Below are 21,551 nucleotides of genomic sequence, written 5' to 3'. Positions count from 1 at the left end.
CTACTCCCAGCTCTACCCCAACTTCTCCCTGCTTCTACCCCCAGCTCTACCCAACTTCTCCCTGCTTCTACCCATAACTCTACCCCAACTTCTCCCTGCTTCTACCCCAGGTCTTCCCCAACTTCTCCCTGCCTCTACCTCCAGCTCTACCCAACTTCTCCCTGCCTCTACCCCCAGCTCTACCCAGCTTCTCCCTGCTTCTACCCCCAGCTCTACCCAACTTCTCCCTGCTTCTACTCCCAGCTCTACCCAACTTCTCCCTGCTTCTACTCCCAGCTCTACCCCAACTTCTCCCTGCCTCTACCTCCAGCTCTACCCAACTTCTCCCTGCTTCTACTCCCAGCTCTACGCCAACTTCTCCCTGCTTCTACCCATAACTCTACCCCAACTTCTCCCTGCTTCTACCCCCAGCTCTACCCCAACTTCTCCCTGCTTCTACCCCCAGCTCTACCCCAACTTCTCCCTGCTTCTACCCCCAGCTCTACCCCAACTTCTCCCTGCCTCTACCTCCAGATCTACCCAACTTCTCCCTGCTTCTACTCCCAGCTCTACGCCAACTTCTCCCTGCTTCTACCCATATCTCTACCCCAACTTCTCCCTGCTTCTACCCCAGGTCTTCCCCAACTTCTCCCTGCTTCTACCCCCAGCTCTACCCCAACTTCTCCCTGCTTCTACCCCCTGCTCTACAAAAAACTTCTCCCTGCTTCTACCCCAGGTCTTCCCCAACTTCTCCATGCTTCTACCCCCAGCTCTACCCAACTTCTCCCTGCTTCTACCCCCAGCTTTACCCCAACTTCTCCCTGCTTCTACCCCCAGCTCTACCCCAACTTCTTCCTGCTTCTACCCCCAGCTCTACCCCAACTTCTCCCTGCCTCTACCTCCAGATCTACCCAACTTCTCCCTGCTTCTACTCCCAGCTCTACGCCAACTTCTCCCTGCTTCTACCCATAACTCTACTAGTGACTCTACCCCAACTTCTCCCTGCTTCTACCCCAGGTCTTCCCCAACTTCTCCCTGCTTCTACCCCCAGCTCTACCCCAACTTCTCCATGCTTCTACCCCCAGCTCTACAAAAAACTTCTCCCTGCTTCTACCCCAGGTCTTCCCCAACTTCTCCGTGCTTCTACCCCCAGCTCTACCCAACTTCTCCCTGCCTCTACCTCCAGCTCTAACCAACTTCTCCCTGCCTCTACCCCCAGCTCTACCCCAACTTCTCCCTGCTTCTACCCCCAGATCTACCCCAACTTCTCCCTGCTTCTACCCCCAGCTCTACCCCAACTTCTCCCTGCTTCTACCCCCAGCTCTACCCCAACTTCTCCCTGCTTCTACCCCCAGCTCTACCCCAACTTCTCCCTGCTTCTACCCCCAGCTCTACCCCAACTTCTCCCTGCTTCTACCCCCAGCTCAACCCCAACTTCTTCCTGCTTCTACCCCCAGCTCTACCCCAACTTCTCCCTGCTTCTACCCCCAGCTCTACCCCAACTTCTCCCTGCTTCTACCCCCAGCTCTACCCCAACTTCTCCCTGCTTCTACCCCCAGCTCTACCCCAACTTCTTCCTGCTTCTACCCCCAGCTCTACCCCAACTTCTCCCTGCTTCTACCCCCAACTCTACCCCAACTTCTCCCTGCCTCTACCCCCAGCTCTACCCGATTTCAGCAGCGCAGTGGAATCACTGTGAAAATGGTGCAGCGGTGTTCTGCGCAAATGCAGTAGAGAAATCACTGGGAAAATGGCCCCCACACCATTTTCCCAGTGATCTACGCATGTGCAGTAGAGTCTGAGCCCACTAGTGCTCAGACTCTCCAGTGCTGTCGGCAGAGAGGAGGGGGCCCAAACAGAGGAGGCAACACATGGGCCTCCGCCTCTCCTAAAGCGCCCCCTGGTGCCGCCTCTTAGACTCTACTCCACCCCTAGCTGCAACCCTGACGCTGCGACTGGATTCGCCATTTATATATTGTTTACAATTAGCTTAATGTGACTTTAGCAATTACTATTAATATTGTGGATCCACATCGCTACACTATACGCTGTTGCACATACACACACTACCTACAGACATAAACATGGCGTAAATGCTAGTAATGCAGAAATGGGCGCAGCTCGCTGTGCGCCAGACTAAGCAAATGCATTCAATGGCTTTTATATCTGTGCGGTTTTCCTGCTTGTGTTCAGGTGCAAATGACCACAATGCATCATAAGCTTCTCCGTGTTTAACATCTCAGCAAATACTATCACTAAACATCTATATGTCCGGAAATATCCGACACTTAAACCAAAGCCTTAGCCTACAAACAGCAGCTTTGCATCTAGCAAATGAACTTCTGTAGACACGATGGAGGTAAATTTTACCCGCTGCTGCCACTAGATGGTGCCTGATGGAGGAATTCAATCGTTGCTCTGTTTTGGGTGTGAGTGCCGCTGGGGGGACACACATTTCTACTCGCAGCCTCCTGAGATGGCGAGCAAGAATGTGCAAGAACTCCGTGGTTTGGGCTCCCTAACGTCTGATTGGGTGCCATAAGCAGGAGTAGTGACAGTCTAAGCTGCAGCTAAACTAGGTCTAATTGGACGAGACAAGTGTGATAATTAATGGATGCCTGGAATAATTGCATTGCTCCATCAGGCACCCATTAATTAGCGCTATCTACAAAACAGTTGACTTCCCCCTGATAAATCTCTTCTGCTAAGACTGTGGAAAGAAACTTGGTTTCAAACCTTTTCGCTGGGAGATTATACAATTGTTGCTGTAACTATGTTTCTCAGGGGCCTGTTCATTATCAGGGGGGCTATTAGCGCCCGATACTTAAGCATAATGCTCACCTTGAGTTGCTGCAGTGAATACCAACTAAGGGAGCAATTCAGCATTCAGTGATCCCTAACACCGGCAGTTATGCTGCTAATTCAGAGGCAGAACTAACGGCGCTGCAGCCGGGGCATTGCGCTGGGGCCCGCCGCTATTAAGTGCCTGCAGCTGGCAGCTTTATAATGAGTCCATCAGTCTCATTAGTACACCATGGCTCTGCTCCTTGGGCCATGGGGACACGTTCCGGCAGGAGGTCAGGAGGAGGGGAAGGGGGGACCTCCCTTCTCATCTCTCCCCAGTTCCTCCCCTCGGCCTCCTGGGTGACTGCCTGGGACTGGGATGGCTGGCTGGTCATGAGGGGACAGCCTATCTCACAGACCAGCCAAGCCACGCTGATGAGCCAACCAAGCCACACTGATCTGAACTGGACCCAGGCCCTGGAACCGGCTCTGGAAGTTAGTAAACCAATCCATTATCACTGGCTGCAGCCACTTCACAGCTTTCATCCACTGCCTCCCCAGTCACCCACTATTCTCCCTGTCTGTCACTATCTTCCTGTCACCCACTGCCAACCCTGTCACCCACTATCTCCCTATCACCCTCTCTTTGTCAGCCACTATATCAACCACTGTCCTCCTGTCACCCACTATCCCCCTGTTACCCACTGCCTTCCCAGTCACCCACTGTCTGTCATCCACTCCCTGTCACCCACTATCTCTCTGTCATCCACTGTCTCCCTATCATCCACTATCTACTTGTCACCCACTCTCTCCCTGTCACCCACTGCCTCCCTAGTCACCCACTATCTTCCTGTCACCCCCTACCTGCCACCCACTATCATGCTGCCACCCTCTCCGTCACCCTCTCTCTATCACTCATTGTCTCCCTGTCACCCATCCTCTCCCTAGTCACCCACTATCTTCCTGTCACCCTCTCCCTGTCACCAACTATCTACCTGTCATCCTCTGTCTCTCCCTATTTGCCCCCTGCTGTTGCCCTATGCCTCTCCCTGTCACCCACTGCCTTCTGATGTCACGTCTGCCTCTCCATGTCACCTTCTGCTTCTCCCTGTCACCCTCTGCCTCTACACTCACCTACTGACTACCCTGCCCTGCTGCCCACTGCCTCTCCCTGCTACCCACTGCTTCTCCCGGTCACCCTCTACTTTTCCTTTACACACTGACTCCCCAGTCACCATCTACAACCCTCTGCCTCCTCGGTCACCCTCTGCCCCTCCCCATTACTCACTGCCTCCCCAATTACCTACTGCCTATCCCTATGTACCTCTCCCAGCCACCTCTACCTATCTCCCACTGACTCCCCAGTCACACCATCCTCTACATCACCCACGGCCTCACTCGCTGTCATCCACAACCTCTCCCGCTGTTACCCACTGCATCTTCCCCGTATGGTGGAGGGGCCCAAAGCATATTTTTACACCTGGGCCAACCACTCACAAGTTCCGCCACTGCGCTAATTAGTAGTGTGTCTCATTCAGCAGTCTTAGTGTTCATTTGCGGCCAGTGGGGCTGGCATGAGCAGAGGAATCTGAACTGATCCGCAACCCGCACGGCTCTAGGAAGTAATGCTCACCAGCAAACACCGAAAACTTTTGGTTTTCAGAATTTGCAGAATATCAGGTGTGACCACCAGGCCTCTAATAAAGAATGCATCTGTTGCTAAAAATGTGTAGAAACTGGCATTTTCCATATGTGTAACAGGCCCAATAGTGATACTATCTATATATATTATCTATTTATCTTTTTATGTCTTTCATTGTTATATTTTTTGTCTTTTCTATTTATAAAGTACACATTACATTTTACCAAGCCTCGCCATTTTCCCTATTATACCAAGCGCCCAGTGGTCCACACCAATCACCTCTACATGATTTGTAACCGTTGTCTGTAAAAACTTGCAGCTTCTTATCCCGGAAGATATATAAGGAAGATATAATTCCATCAGACAATGGCCGCCAAGAGCAGGGATGTGTCTGGGCCCCTCCTACAAGCCGGGGCTTGGGCACACAATACCCACCCCCTCTCTCTCTGCGCCACTACCAGCAGTAAGTGAACGTACTATACAACTCACCGCTCCAGGTTTATAATCACAGGTTGCAAGTGCCCGGTTCTCTGATTTTCCACAGACGGTTTCTTTAACTGTGAATTTTGCTTCTTTTTGACCATTGGGCCCCTGCACAAACACATTAAATACAACTAAATGATAATAATGACCTCATACACATCGGCTGATGTCCAGTATATATTGGATAAGATAAGGGACAATTCTGTTACTTTCCCAGTATTAATGGGACTACAGACGCCGCTCCACATATACGATGCAACAACAAGATTTCAGGTTGCAGAACCAGTTAATTGAATTGATATAAAGCGGGAGAGGGGAGCCTCTTTGGGGGAGACCGTGCTGTGTGAAAGGGCCCATAATTAGGGGCGTTCCCCACTGTGCAGAACGACGGACGGTTATTTATATTACATAAGAGGGCTGGGAGCGGTCAGAGATTGCGTCTTGTCCTATACTTTAATGGGGATCATTTTGCACCTTCCAGACCATTATACATAAAAAGATGGCAGATGTAATACAAACAATCCCAATATCCCATCACCCTCATGACTGATGTAAACCACAAAGGAGTTCAAGCAGCACAATATTTTATGTAGAGCATTGAAAAGTCCATTCCATAGCACTTTCCCTGAAGTGGTCGGAGGTTGGACATTGATGTGACGATTGCACTTTGCGCAGCGGCCTATGCACATTAAAGACAGACATTAGTTGGGCACTTTGAAGGGCGCTGGGCACATTCTCCAGACGCTTATGGAGAAAAATAGCGTGTTTTGTGTGTGCATCCAGTGTGCTTGGTATATGACACACAGGGGTATATTTACTATTTACTATATCGATCGATGTTTTGGTCACTGCTGGGTTGATTTTTGACCGATTTTGTGTTTCAGCGTCTAAATCACACATTTACCAACAGATGATTTTTGACATAATTTAAAAAACAAATGTAAAAAAAATCATCTGTTAGTAAATGTGGTATTTGAGGGTATATTTACTATAACTTGATCTGGGTCGATGTTTGGTCGATTTTGTATTTCAGGGTCAAATTTTCACATTTACTAACAGATGATTTTTGACATTTATTTTTAAACAATGGGCCTAATTCAGACCCCGATGTCCTGCTGCGCATGCGCCGCCCCAGCCGACATCGTCACTACCGCCGCCACCCGGTCGACCCCCCCGGTCGCGACTACCCCCGCGTGCCGCGGACCCCATCCCAGAAGATTAATATACTCACCTGTCCAGGAAGCCGGTCCGCGCTGCTTCAGTAGGCTGCCGGGCCCTTCTCATGCGCTGTGACCCCCCGTGCTGTAAAGCATCACTTTACTGCACCGGGGTCACAACGCAGCATATGGGGGACCTGGCAGCGCTCACCGGAGCTGCGGACACCGGCTCCTTGGACAGGTGAGTATGGTTTTTTTTTTTTATTATTAAACTTTTGATTTTGATTTTTACACTGTGATCAGCTTGTGGGTCCATCGGACACCGAGCTGATCACTCTGCCGGGCCCCCGCTCAGCTTTCTAGGCAAAAGAGTGCGGATCGCAGTGCTGCCCTGTGATCTCGCCAGCCTGAGCTGAGATTATCACAGGGCGCACTGCGGTATTTTTTCACATTTTTTTAAAGTAAATTTGGCCACATCACATTTCCCATTATAAGTATGGTGGGGAGGGGGGGGGGGGGGGGGGCGGGAATGTGATGTGGGTTACTAACAAAAAGGGAATTAAAGGGTTTGGAGCAGTTTTTCATGAAAACTGCTCCCAATGCCCTTTATACATTCAGGTGTAAAAATAGTGTTAATAAATAGACCCCTTAGACCCTTAACCACAAAATCGATCAAAAGTCAACCAAACATCATTGTGTGTGTGCGCGTGTGTGTAACTTTAGAAAAAAACAACCTTGTGTATTACCAGTTATTTCTATAGCGCACACATATTCCGCACCACTTTTTGTTATATTTGGCCATTCACATCGGTCCCTGCCCCAGTGGAGCTTACACTCTACATTACCATGCACACACATTCACTCTAGGGTTTATTTTGTCAGAAGCCAATTAACCTGCCAGTATATTTTGGGATTGTGGGGGGAAACCGGAATACCCGGAGGAAACCCACGCAAGTACAGGGAGAAAATACAAACTCCACACAGTTAGGGCCATGGTGGGAATGGAACTCATAACCTCAGTGCTGTGAGGCAGTAACCATTACACCATCCATACTGTTTAGTTTGTCATCGCTCAGTATTTCAGAATAAATACATTGTAGAGGACGATTTCTAGCTACGGCTCAGGCACAGGTGGAACTACTGTAATTATAACGTATTTCACAGTCTGTGTTTAGGGAGCGTCTCCAGTGCCTGTTACTCTGTGCTACGTGCAGACCGGCAGGCACTGGGTACAGCATCGGGTGTGTTGCAATACAATTAAATATAATCAGCGTCTCAGAAGTTATATACAGATAGGGAGATAAGTGCTGCAGAATACACATGTGCTACTGTATATAAACAGATCTACCACAGGGGCACTAACCTGCTACCTATACCAATTGCCCCCTCCCCTTACCCATTGTACAGATCTCCGCATACTGTACTCACCAGCTTGTACTCATAGTCATCCTTATACAGCTTGGCAACAAAAGCAGAGTCGGATTCCCTGTTATAGACCCCGATGGCCTCAGAGATTAGCTGGGAGCGGTTGGCATCATGCAGGGCATGTAGTAACGATGCTGAATTGACAACTGTGCCCAATGTCAGGGCCACAAGTGCCCCCAAGTAATTCTGCATCTTACTGCCCCCGGTGAGAGCAGTCTGGCTGGTTGGCAGATGGAGGTATGCTGCGTCGCTACGGCTCTGGGCTGGCACCTCACTGGTTCTATTCACCGCCACCTGACCGAGACCAGGTGTAAGTACTGAACAAAGAGACCCAGCTTATCCGTCTCCTGGTTCTCCCAGGTAACTCTGCCAAATAGAGGATCATAGTGAGAAACCAACAAACATGACGTTACAGCGGAGACAGCGCAGGCGTCCTGCGGGGGGAGGGGGTGGGGTGTACCAATGATATGGGGGGTGTAACAAGACAAGGATTGGGGTACAGACTGATGATATTGGGGTGTAACAAGACAAGGATTGGGGTACTGACTGATGATATTGGGGGGTGTAACAAGACAAGGATTGGGGTACAGAGCGATGATATGGGGGGTGTAACAAGACAAGGATTGGGGTACAGAGTGATGATATGGGGTGTAACAAGACAAGGATTGGGGTACAGACTGATGATATGGGGTGTAACAAGACAAGGATTGGGGTACAGAGCGATGATATGGGGGTGTAAGAAGACAAGGATTGGGGAACAGACTGATGATATTGGGGGGTGTAACAAGACAAGGATTGGGGTACAGAGTGATGATATGGGGGGTGTAACAAGACAAGGATTGGGGTACAGACTGATGATATGGGGGGTGTAACAAGACAAGGATTGGGGTACAGACTGATGATATGGGGGTGTAACAAGACAAGGATTGGGGTACAGACTGATGATATGGGGGGTGTAACAAGACAAGGATTGGGGTACAGACTGATGATATTGGGGGTGTAACAAGACAAGGATTGGGGTACAGACTGATGATATGGGGGGTGTAACAAGACAAGGATTGGGGTACAGACTGATGATATTGGGGGTGTAACAAGACAAGGATTGGGGTACAGACTGATGATATGGGGGTGTAACAAGACAAGGATTGGGGTACAGACTGATGATATGGGGGGTGTAACAAGACAAGGATTAGGGTACAGACTGATGATATGTGGGGTGTAACAAGACAAGGATTGGGGTACAGAGTGATGATGTGGGGGGTGTAACAAGACAAGGATTGGGGTACAGACTGATGATATGGGGGGTGTAACAAGACAAGGATTGGGGTACAGATTGATGATATTGGGGGGTGTAACAAGACAAGGATTGGGGAACAGACTGATGATATGGGGGGTGTAACAAGACAAGGATTGGGGAATAGACTGATGATATGGGGGTGTAACAAGACAAGGATTGGGGTACAGACTGATGATATGGGGGTGTAACAAGACAAGGATTGGGGTACAGACTGATGATATTGGGGGGTGTAACAAGACAAGGATTGGGGAACAGACTGATGATATGGGGGGTGTAACAAGACAAGGATTGGGGTACAGAGTGATGATATGGGGGGTGTAACAAGACAAGGATTGGGGTACAGAGCGATGATATGGGGGGTGTAACAAGACAAGGATTGGGGAACAGACTGATGATATTGGGGGGTGTAACAAGACAAGGATTGGGGTACAGACTGATGATATTGGGGTGTAACAAGACAAGGATTGGGGTACAGACTGATGATATGGGGGTGTAACAAGACAAGGATTGGGGAACAGACTGATGATATGGGGGTGTAACAAGACAAGGATTGGGGTACAGACTGATGATATGGGGGGTGTAACAAGACAAGGATTGGGGTACAGACTGATGATATGAGGGGTGTAACAAGACAAGGATTGGGGTACAGACTGATGATATTGGGGTGTAACAAGACAAGGATTGGGGTACTGACTGATGATATTGGGGTGTAACAAGACAAGGATTGGGGTACAGAGCGATGATATGGGGGGTGTAACAAGACAAGGATTGGGGTACAGAGTGATGATATGGGGTGTAACAAGACAAGGATTGGGGTACAGACTGATGATATGGGGTGTAACAAGACAAGGATTGGGGTACAGAGCGATGATATGGGGGTGTAAGAAGACAAGGATTGGGGAACAGACTGATGATATTGGGGGGTGTAACAAGACAAGGATTGGGGTACAGAGTGATGATATGGGGGGTGTAACAAGACAAGGATTGGGGTACAGACTGATGATATGGGGGGTGTAACAAGACAAGGATTGGGGTACAGACTGATGATATGGGGGTGTAACAAGACAAGGATTGGGGTACAGACTGATGATATGGGGGTGTAACAAGACAAGGATTGGGGTACAGACTGATGATATTGGGGGTGTAACAAGACAAGGATTGGGGTACAGACTGATGATATGGGGGGTGTAACAAGACAAGGATTGGGGTACAGACTGATGATATTGGGGGTGTAACAAGACAAGGATTGGGGTACAGACTGATGATATGGGGGTGTAACAAGACAAGGATTGGGGTACAGACTGATGATATAGGGGTGTAACAAGACAAGGATTGGGGTACAGACTGATGATATGGGGGGTGTAACAAGACAAGGATTAGGGTACAGACTGATGATATGTGGGGTGTAACAAGACAAGGATTGGGGTACAGAGTGATGATGTGGGGGGTGTAACAAAACAAGGATTGGGGTACAGACTGATGATATGGGGGGTGTAACAAGACAAGGATTGGGGTACAGACTGATGATATTGGGGGGTGTAACAAGACAAGGATTGGGGAACAGACTGATGATATGGGGGGTGTAACAAGACAAGGATTGGGGAATAGACTGATGATATGGGGGTGTAACAAGACAAGGATTGGGGTACAGACTGATGATATGGGGGGTGTAACAAGACAAGGATTGGGGTACAGACTGATGATATTGGGGGGTGTAACAAGACAAGGATTGGGGAACAGACTGATGATATGGGGGGTGTAACAAGACAAGGATTGGGGTACAGAGTGATGATATGGGGGGTGTAACAAGACAAGGATTGGGGTACAGAGCGATGATATGGGGGGTGTAGCAAGACAAGGATTGGGGAACAGACTGATGATATTGGGGGGTGTAACAAGACAAGGATTGGGGAATAGACTGATGATATAGGGGTGTAACAAGACAAGGATTGGGGTATAGACCGATGATATGGGGGTGTAACAAGACAAGGATTGGGGTACAGAGTGATGATATGGGGGGTGTAACAAGACAAGGATTGGGGAATAGACTGATGATATGGGGGGGTGTAACAAGACAAGGATTGGGGAATAGACCGATGATATGGGGGTGTAACAAGACAAGGATTGGGGTACAGAGTGATGATATGGGGGGTGTAACAAGACAAGGATTGGGGAATAGACTGATGATATGGGGGGGTGTAACAAGACAAGGATTGGGGTACAGAGCGATGATATGGGGGGTGTAACAAGACAAGGATTGGGGTACAGACCGATGATATGGGGGGTGTAACAAGACAAGGATTGGGGTACAGAGTGATGATATGGGGGTGTAACAAGACAAGGATTGGGGTACAGAGCGATGATATGGGGGTGTAACAAGACAAGGATTGGGGAACAGACTGATGATATTGGGGGGTGTAACAAGACAAGGATTGGGGTACAGAGCGATGATATAGGGGTGTAACAAGACAAGGATTGGGGTACAGACTGATGATATTGGGGGGTGTAACAAGACAAGGATTGGGGAACAGACTGATGATATTGGGGGGTGTAACAAGACAAGGATTGGGGTACAGAGCGATGATATAGGGGTGTAACAAGACAAGGATTGGGGTACAGACTGATGATATTGGGGGGTGTAACAAGACAAGGATTGGGGTACAGACTGATGATATGGGGGGTGTAACAAGACATGGATTGGGGTATAGAGCGATGATATGGGGGGTGTAACAAGACAAGGATTGGGGTACAGACTGATGATATGGGGGGTGTAACAAGACATGGATTGGGGTACAGACTGATGATATGGGGGGTGTAACAAGACAAGGATTGGGGTATAGACTGATGATATGGGGGGTGTAACAAGACAAGGATTGGGGTACAGACTGATGATATGGGGGTGTAACAAGACAAGGATTGGGGTACAGACTGATGATATGAGGGGTGTAACAAGACAAGGATTGGGGAATAGACTGATGATATGGGGGTGTAACAAGACAAGGATTGGGGAATAGACTGATGATATGGGGGGTGTAACAAGACAAGGATTGGGGTACAGACTGATGATATGGGGGGTGTAACAAGACAAGGATTGGGGAATAGACTGATGATATGGGGGGTGTAACAAGACAAGTATTGGGGTACAGACTGATGATATTGGGGGGTGTAACAAGACAAGGATTGGGGTACAGACTGATGATATTGGGGGTGTAACAAGACAAGGATTGGGGTACAGACCGATGATATGGGGGGTGTAACAAGACAAGGATTGGGGTACAGACTGATGATATGGGGGTGTAACAAGACAAGTATTGGGGGTACAGACTGATGATATGGGGGGTGTAACAAGACAAGGATTGGGGTACAGACTGATGATATGGGGGTGTAACAAGACAAGGATTGGGGGTACAGACTGATATGGGGGGTGTAACAAGACAAGGATTGGGGTACAGAAATATGATATGGGGCGGTGTAACAAGACAAGGATTGGGGTACAGACTGATGATAAGGGGGTGTAACAAGACAAGGATTGGGGTACAGACTGATGATATGGGGGTGTAAAAAGACAAGGATTGGGGTACAGACTGATGATATGGGGGGTGTAACAAGACAAGTATTGGGGTACAGACTGATGATAAGGGGGTGTAACAAGACAAGGATTGGGGTACAGACTGATGATATGGGGGTGTAACAAGACAACGATTGGGGTACAGAGTGATGATATGGCGGGGTGTAACAAGACAAGGATTGGGGTACAGACTGATGATATGGGGGTGTAACAAGACAAGTATTGGGGTACAGACTGATGATAAGGGGGTGTAACAAGACAAGGATTGGGGTACAGACTGATGATATGGGGGTGTAACAAGACAAGGATTGGGGTACAGACCGATGATATAGGGGGTGTAACAAGACAATGATTGGGGTACAGACTGATGATATGGGGGTGTAACAAGACAAGGATTGGGGTACAGACTGATGATATGGGGGGTGTAACAAGACAAGGATTGGGGTACAGACTGATGATATGGGTGGTGTAACAAGACAAAGATTGGGGTACAGACTGATGATATGGGGGTGTAACAAGACAAGGATTGGGGTACAGACTGATGATATGGGTGGTGTAACAAGACAAGGATTGGGGTACAGACTGATGATATGGGGGTTGTAACAAGACAAGGATTGGGGTACAGACCGATGATATGGGGGTGTAACAAGACAAGGATTGTGGTGCAGAGCGATGATATGGGTGTGTAACAAGACAAGGATTGGGGTACAGACTGATGATATGGGGGTTGTAACAAGACAAGGATTGGGGTACAGACTGATGATATGGGGGTGTAACAAGACAAGGATTGGGGTACAGACCGATGATATGGGGGGTGTAACAAGACAAGGATTGGGGTACAGAGCGATGATATGGGGGTGTAACAAGACAAGTATTGGGGTACAGACTGATGATATTGGGGGTGTAACAAGACAAGGATTGGGGTACAGAGCGATGATATGGGGGGTGTAACAAGACAAGTATTGGGGTACAGACTGATGATATTGGGGGGTGTAACAAGACAAGGATTGGGGTACAGAGCGATGATATGGGGGGTGTAACAAGACAAGGATTGGGGTACAGACTGATGATATGGGGGTGTAACAAGACAAGGATTGGGGTACAGAGCGATGATATGGGGGTGTAACAAGACAAGGATTGGGGTACAGACTGATGATATGGGGGGTGTAACAAGACAAGGATTGGGGTACAGACCGATGACATGGGGGGTGTAACAAGACAAGTATTGGGGTACAGACTGATGATATGTGGGGTGTAACAAGACAAGGATTGGGGTACAAAGCGATGATATGGGGGTGTAACAAGACAAGGATTGGGGTACAGACTGATGATATGGGGGTGTAACAAGACAAGGATTGGGGTACAGACTGATGATATGGGGGTGTAACAAGACAAGGATTGGGGTACAGACCGATGATATGGGGGTGTAACATGACAAGGATTGGGGTACAGACCGATGATATGGGGGGTGTAACAAGACAAGTATTGGGGTACAGACTGATGATATGGGGGGTATAACAAGACAAGGATTGGGGTACAGACCGATGAAATGGGGGTGTAACAAGACAAGGATTGGGGTACAGACCGATGATATTGGGGGGTGTAACAAGACAAGGATTGGGGTACAGAGCGATGATATGGGGGTGTAACAAGACAAGGATTGGGGTACAGACCGATGATATTGGGGGGTGTAACAAGACAAGGATTGGGGTACAGAGTGATGATATGGGGGGTGTAACAAGACAGGGATTGGGGTACAGACTGATGATATGGGGGTGTAACAAGACAAGGATTGGGGTACAGACCGATGATATGGGGGGTGTAACAAGACAAGGATTGGGGAACAGACTGATGATATGGGGGTGTAACAAGACAAGGATTGGGGTACAGAGTGATGATATACGGGGTGTAACAAGACAAGGATTGGGGTACCTACTGATGATATTGGGGGTGTAACAAGACAAGGATTGGGGTACAGAGTGATGATATGGGGGTGTAACAAGACAAGGATTGGGATACAGACCGATGATATGGGGGGGGTTAACAAGACAAGGATTGGGGTACAGAGTGATGATATGGGGGGTGTAACAAGACAAGGATTGGGGTACGGACTGATGATATGGGGGTGTAAAAAGACAAGGATTGGGGTACAGACTGATGATATGGGGGTTGTAACAAGACAAGGATTGGGGTACAGACCGATGATATGGGGGGGTGTAACAAGACAAGTATTGGGGTACAGAGTGATGATATGGGGGTGTAACAAGACAAGGATTGGGGTACAGACTAATGATATTGGGGGTGTAACAAGACAAGGATTGGGGTACAGACCGATGATATGGGGGGTGTAACAAGACAAGGATTGGGGTAAGGACTGATGATATGGGGGGTGTAAGAAGACAAGGATTGGGGTACAGACCGATGATATGGGGGTTGTAACAAGACAAGGATTGGGGTACAGACCGATGAAATGGGGGTGTAACAAGACAAGGATTGGGGTACAGACCGATGATATGGGGGTGTAACAAGACAAGGATTGGGGTACAGACCGATGATATGGGGGGGTGTAACAAGACAAGGATTGGGGTACAGACTGATGATATAGGGGGTGTAACAAGACAAGGATTGGGGTACAGACCGATGATATGGGGGGTGTAAAAAGACAAGGATTGGGGTACAGACTGATGATATGGGGGTGTAACAAGACAAGAATTGGGGTACAGACTGATGATATAGGGGGTGTAACAAGACAAGGATTGGGGTATGGACTGATGATATGGGGGTTGTAACAAGACAAGGATTGGGGTACAGACTGATGATATGGGGGGTGTAACAAGACAAGTATTGGGGTACAGAGTGATGATATGGGGGGGTGTAACAAGACAAGGATTGGGGTACAGAGCTATGATATTGGGGGTGTAACAAGACAAGGATTGGGGTACAGACTGATGATATTGGGGGTGTAACAAGACAAGGATTGGGGTACAGACTGATGATATGGGGTGTAACAAGACAAGGAATGGGGTATAGACTGATGATATGGGGGTGTAACAAGACAAGGATTGGGGTACAGACTGATGATATTGGGGGTGTAACAAGACAAGGATTGGGGTACAGACTTATGATATGGGGGTGTAACAAGACAAGGATTGGGGTACAGACTGATGATATGGGGTGTAACAAGACAAGGATTGGGGTACAGACTTATGATATGGGGGTGTAACAAGACAAGGATTGGGGTAAGGACTGATGAAATGGGGGGTTTAACAAGACAAGGATTGGGGTACAGACTGATGATACAGTGGGTGTAACAAGACAAGGATTGGGGTACAGAGCGATGATATGGGGGTTGTAACAAGACAAGGATTGGGGTACAGACTGATGATATGGGGGGTGTAACACAAGAAGGATTGGGGTACAGACCGATGATATGGGGGCGTAACAAGACAAGGGTTGGGGTACAGACTGATGATATGGGGGGTGTAACAAGACAAGGATTGGTGTACAGACCAATGATATGGGGGTTGTAACAAGACAAGGATTGGGGTACAGACCGATGATATGGGGGTGTAACAAGACAAGGATTGGGGTAAGGACTGATGATATGGGGGGTGTAAGAAGACAAGGATTTGGGTACAGACCGATGATATGGGGGTTGTAACAAGACAGGGATTGGGGTACAGAGCGATGATATGGGGGTGTAACAAGACAAGGATTGGGGTACAGACTGATGATATGGGGGTGTAACAAGACAAGGATTGGTGTACAGACCGATGATATGGGGGGTGTAACAAGAAAAGGATTGGGGAATAGACTGATGATATGGGGGTGTAACAAGACAAGGATTGGGGTACAGAGTGATGATATGGGAGGTGTAACAAGACAAGGATTGGGGTACAGACTGATGATATTGGGGGTGTAACAAGACAAGGATTGGGGTACAGAGTGATGATATGGGGGGTGTAACAAGACAAGGATTGGGGTACAGAGTGATGATATGGGGGGTGTAACAAGACAGGGATTGGGGTACAGACTGATGATATGGGGGTGTAACAAGACAAGGATTGGGGTACAGACCGATGATATGGGGGGTGTAACAAGGCAAGGATTGGGGAACAGACTGATGATATGGGGGTGTAACAAGACAAGGATTGGGGTACAGAGTGATGATATACGGGGTGTAACAAGACAAGGATTGGGGTACAGACTGATGATATTGGGGGTGTAACAAGACAAGGATTGGGGTACAGAGTGATGATATGGGGGGGTGTAACAAGACAAGGATTGGGGTACAGACCGATGATATGGGGGGGTAACAAGACAAGGATTGGGGTACAGAGTGATGATATGGGGGGTGTAACAAGACAAGGATTGGGGTACGGACTGATGATATGGGAGTGTAAAAAGACAAGGATTGGGGTACAGACTGATGATATGGGGGTTGTAACAAGACAAGGATTGGGGTACAGACCGATGATATGGGGGGGGGGTGTAACAAGACAAGTAATGGGGTACAGAGTGATGATATGGGGGTGTAACAAGACAAGGATTGGGGTACAGACTGATGATATTGGGGGTGTAACAAGACAAGGATTGGGGTACAGACCGATGATATGGGGGGTGTAACAAGACAAGGATTGGGGTAAGGACTGATGATATGGGGGGTGTAAGAAGACAAGGATTGGGGTACAGACCGATGATATGGGGGTTGTAACAAGACAAGGATTGGGGTACAGAGCGATGATATGGGGGGGTGTAACAAGACAAGGATTGGGGAACAGAGTGATGATATGGGGGTGTAACAAGACAAGGATTGGGGAACAGAGTGATGATATGGGTTGTGTAACAACACAGGGATTGGGGTACAGACTGATGATATGGGGGTTGTAACAAGACAAGGATTGGGGTACAGACCGATGATATGGGGGGTGTAACAAGACAAGGATTGGGGTACAGACTGATGATATTGGGGGTGTAACAAGACAAGGATTGGGGTACAGACTGATGATATTGGGGGTGTAACAAGACAAGGATTGGGGTACAGACTGATGATATTGGGGGTGTAACAAGACAAGGATTGGGGTACAGACTGATGATATTGGGGGTGTAACAAGACAAGGATTGGGGTACAGACTGATGATATGGGGGTTGTAACAAGACAAGGATTGGGGTACAGACCGATGATATGGGGGGTGTAACAAGACAAGGATTGGGGTACAGACTGATGATATGGGGGTTGTAACAAGACAAGGATTGGGGTACAGACCGATGATATGGGGGTGTAACAAGACAAGGATTGGGGTACAGACTGATGATATTGGGGGTGTAACAAGACAAGGATTGGGGTACAGAGTGATGATATGGGGGGTGTAACAAGACAAGGATTGGGATACAGACTGATGATATTGGGGGTGTAACAAGACAAGGATTGGGGTACAGAGTGATGATATGGGGGTTGTAACAAGACAAGGATTGGGGTACAGACCGATGATATGGGGATGTAACAAGACAAGGATTGGGGTACAGACTGATGATATTGGGGGTGTAACAAGACAAGGATTGGGGTACAGAGTGATGATATGGGGGGTGTAACAAGACAAGGATTGGGATACAGACTGATGATATGGGGGGTGTAACAAGACAAGGATTGGGGTACGGACTGATGATATGGGGGTGTAACAAGACACGGATTGGGGTACAGACTGATGATATGGGGGTTGTAACAAGACAAGGATTGGGGTACAGACCGATGATATGGGGGGTGTAACAAGACCAGTATTGGGGTACAGAGTGATGATATGGGGGTGTAACAAGACAAGGATTGGGGTACAGACTGATGATATTGGGAGTGTAACAAGACAAGGATTGGGGTACAGACCGATGATATGGGGGGTGTAACAAGACAAGGATTGGGGTAAGGACTGATGATATGGGGGGTGTAAGAAGACAAGGATTGGGGTACAGACAGATGATATGGGGGTTGTAACAAGACAAGGATTGGGGTACAGAGCGATGATATGGCGGGGTGTAACAAGACAAGGATTGGGGAACAGAGTGATGATATGGGGGTGTAACAAGACAAGGATTGGGGAACAGAGTGATGATATGGGGGGTGTAACAAGACAGGGATTGGGGTACAGACTGATGATATGGGGGTGTAACAAGACAAGGATTGGGGTACAGACCGATGATATGGGGGGTGTAACAAGACAAGGATTGGGGTACAGACTGATGATATTGGGGGTGTAACAAGACAAGGATTGGGGTACAGAGTGATGATATGGGGGGGTGTAACAAGACAAGGATTGGGGTACAGACTGATGATATTGGGGGTGTAACAAGACAAGGATTGGGGTACAGACTGATGATATGGGGGTTGTAACAAGACAAGGATTGGGGTACAGAGCGATGATATGGGGGGTGTAACAAGACAAGGATTGGGGTACAGAGTGATGATATTGGCGGTGTAACAAGACAAGGATTGGGGTACAGACTGATGATATTGGGGGTGTAACAAGACAAGGATTGGGGTACAGAGTGATGATATGAGGGGTGTAACAAGACAAGGATTGGGATACAGACTGATGATATTGGGGGTGTAACAAGACAAGGATTGGGGTACAGAGTGATGATATGGGGGTGTAACAAGACAAGGATTGGGGTACGGACTGATGATATGGGGGTGTAACAAGACAAGGATTGGGGTACAGACTGATGATATGGGGGTTGTAACAAGACAAGGATTGGGGTACAGACCGATGATATGGGGGGGTGTAACAAGACAAGTATTGAGGTACAGAGTGATGATATGGGGGTGTAACAAGACAAGGATTGGGGTACAGACTGATGATATTGGGAGTGTAACAAGACAAGGATTGGGGTACAGACTGATGATATGGGGGGGTGTAACAAGACAAGTATTGGGGTACAGACCGATGATATGGGGGTGTAACAAGACAAGGATTGGGGTACAGAGTGATGATATTGGGGGTGTAACAAGACAAGGATTGGGGTACAGACTGATGCTATGGGGGGTGTAACAAGACAAGGATTGGGGTAAGGACTGATGATATGGGGGGTGTAAGAAGACAAGGATTGGGGTACAGACCGATGATATGGGGTTGTAACAAGACAAGGATTGGGGTACAGAGCGATGATATGGCGGGGTGTAACAAGACAAGGATTGGGGAACAGAGTGATGATATGGGGGTGTAACAAGACAAGGATTGGGGTACAGACTGATGATATGGGGGTGTAACAAGACAAGGATTGGGGTACAGAGTGATGATATTGGGGGTGTAACAAGACAAGGATTGGGGTACAGAGTGATGATATGGGGGGTGTAAGAAGACAAGGATTGGGGTACAGACCGATCATATGGGGGTTGTAACAAGACAAGGATTGGGGTACAGAGCGATGATATGGCGGGGTGTAACAAGACAAGGATTGGGGAACAGAGTGATGATATGGGGGTGTAACAAGACAAGGATTGGGGAACAGAGTGATGATATGGGGGGTGTAACAAGACAGGGATTGGGGTACAGACTGATGATATGGGGGTGTAACAAGACAAGGATTGGGGTACAGATCGATGATATGGGGGGTGTAACAAGACAAGGATTGGGGTACAGACTGATGATATTGGGGGTGTAACAAGACAAGGATTGGGGTACAGAGTGATGATATGGGGGGGTGTAACAAGACAAGGATTGGGGTACAGACTGATGATATTGGGGGTGTAACAAGACAAGGATTGGGGCACAGACTGATGATATGGGGGTTGTAACAAGACAAGGATTGGGGTACAGAGCGATGATATGGGGGGTGTAACAAGACAAGGATTGGGGTACAGAGTGATGATATTGGCGGTGTAACAAGACAAGGATTGGGGTACAGACTGATGATATTGGGGGTGTAACAAGACAAGGATTGGGGTACAGAGTGATGATATGGGGGGTGTAACAAGACAAGGATTGGGATACAGACTGATGATATTGGGGGTGTAACAAGACAAGGATTGGGGTACAGAGTGATGATATGGGGGTGTAACAAGACAAGGATTGGGGTACGGACTGATGATATGGGGGTGTAACAAGACAAGGATTGGGGTACAGACTGATGATATGGGGGTTGTAACAAGACAAGGATTGGGGTACAGACCGATGATATGGGGGGGTGTAACAAGACAATTATTGGGGTACAGAGTGATGATATGGGGGTGTAACAAGACAAGGATTGGGGTACAGACTGATGATATTGGGAGTGTAACAAGACAAGGATTGGGGTACAGACTGATGATATGGGGGGGGTGTAACAAGACAAGTATTGGGGTACAGACCGATGATATGGGGGTGTAACAAGACAAGGATTGGGGTACAGAGTGATGATATTGGGGGTGTAACAAGACAAGGATTGGGGTACAGACTGATGCTATGGGGGGTGTAACAAGACAAGGATTGGGGTAAGGACTGATGATATGGGGGGTGTAAGAAGACAAGGATCTGGGTACAGACCGATGATATGGGGTTGTAACAAGACAAGGATTGGGGTACAGAGCGATGATATGGCGGGGTGTAACAAGACAAGGATTGGGGAACAGAGTGATGATATGGGGGTGTAACAAGACAAGGATTGGGGTACAGACTGATGATATGGGGGTGTAACAAGTAGAGATGAGCGGGTTCGGTTTCTTTGAATCCGAACCCGCACGAACTTCACTTTTTTTTCCACGGGTCCGAGCGACTCGGATCTTCCCGCCTTGCTCGGTTAACCCGAGCGCGCCCGAACGTCATCATGACGCTGTCGGATTCTCGCGAGGCTCGGATTCTATCGCGAGACTCGGATTCTATATAAGGAGCCGCGCGTCGCCGCCATTTTCACTCGTGCATTGAGATTGATAGGGAGAGGACGTGTCTGGCGTCCTCTCCATTAGAATAGAGATAGATAGATTAGATAGAGAGAGATTGTGCAGAGTCGCAGACAGAGTTAGTTTACCACAGTCAGTGACCAGTGCAGTTGCTAGTTAACTTTTATTTAATATAATATATCCGTTCACTTCTCTCTGCTATATCCGTTCTCTGCCTGAAAAAAAAAACGATACACAGCACAGTCAGTCACACAGTGTGACTCAGTCTGTGTGCACTCAGCTCAGCCCAGTGTGCTGCACAGTCATCAATGTATAAATTAAAAGCTTATAATTAATTGTGGGGGAGACTG

The 21,551-nt window shown here is 48.1% G+C and overlaps 1 protein-coding gene across 2 annotated transcripts in view; it reads right to left on the bottom strand.

Moving 5' to 3' along the window:
• The window catches only part of LOC134928631 (cathelicidin antimicrobial peptide-like), an 80,874-nt gene extending 73,065 nt beyond the window's left edge, over positions 1–7,809 (bottom strand). Inside the window, exons 1-2 of one of the 2 annotated variants that reach the window (XM_063924560.1) lie at positions 7,474–7,809; positions 4,895–4,996 (exon numbers count right to left, since the gene is read on the bottom strand). In XM_063924560.1, the coding sequence (XP_063780630.1) occupies positions 4,895–4,996; positions 7,474–7,662 (291 nt within the window). In that variant the 5' untranslated portion in view covers positions 7,663–7,809. The remainder of the gene's footprint in view (positions 1–4,894; positions 4,997–7,473) is intronic. The other variant, XM_063924559.1, reaches the window with a different exon arrangement.
• Positions 7,810–21,551: the final 13,742 nt, after the last annotated feature.

The sequence above is a fragment of the Pseudophryne corroboree genome, chromosome 5, assembly GCF_028390025.1.
Source record: "Pseudophryne corroboree isolate aPseCor3 chromosome 5, aPseCor3.hap2, whole genome shotgun sequence".
Taxonomy (NCBI): Eukaryota; Metazoa; Chordata; class Amphibia; order Anura; family Myobatrachidae; genus Pseudophryne; species Pseudophryne corroboree.
The sequence above is the reverse complement of the archived record's forward strand: the minus strand, read 5'-3'. Positions and strand labels throughout refer to the sequence as shown.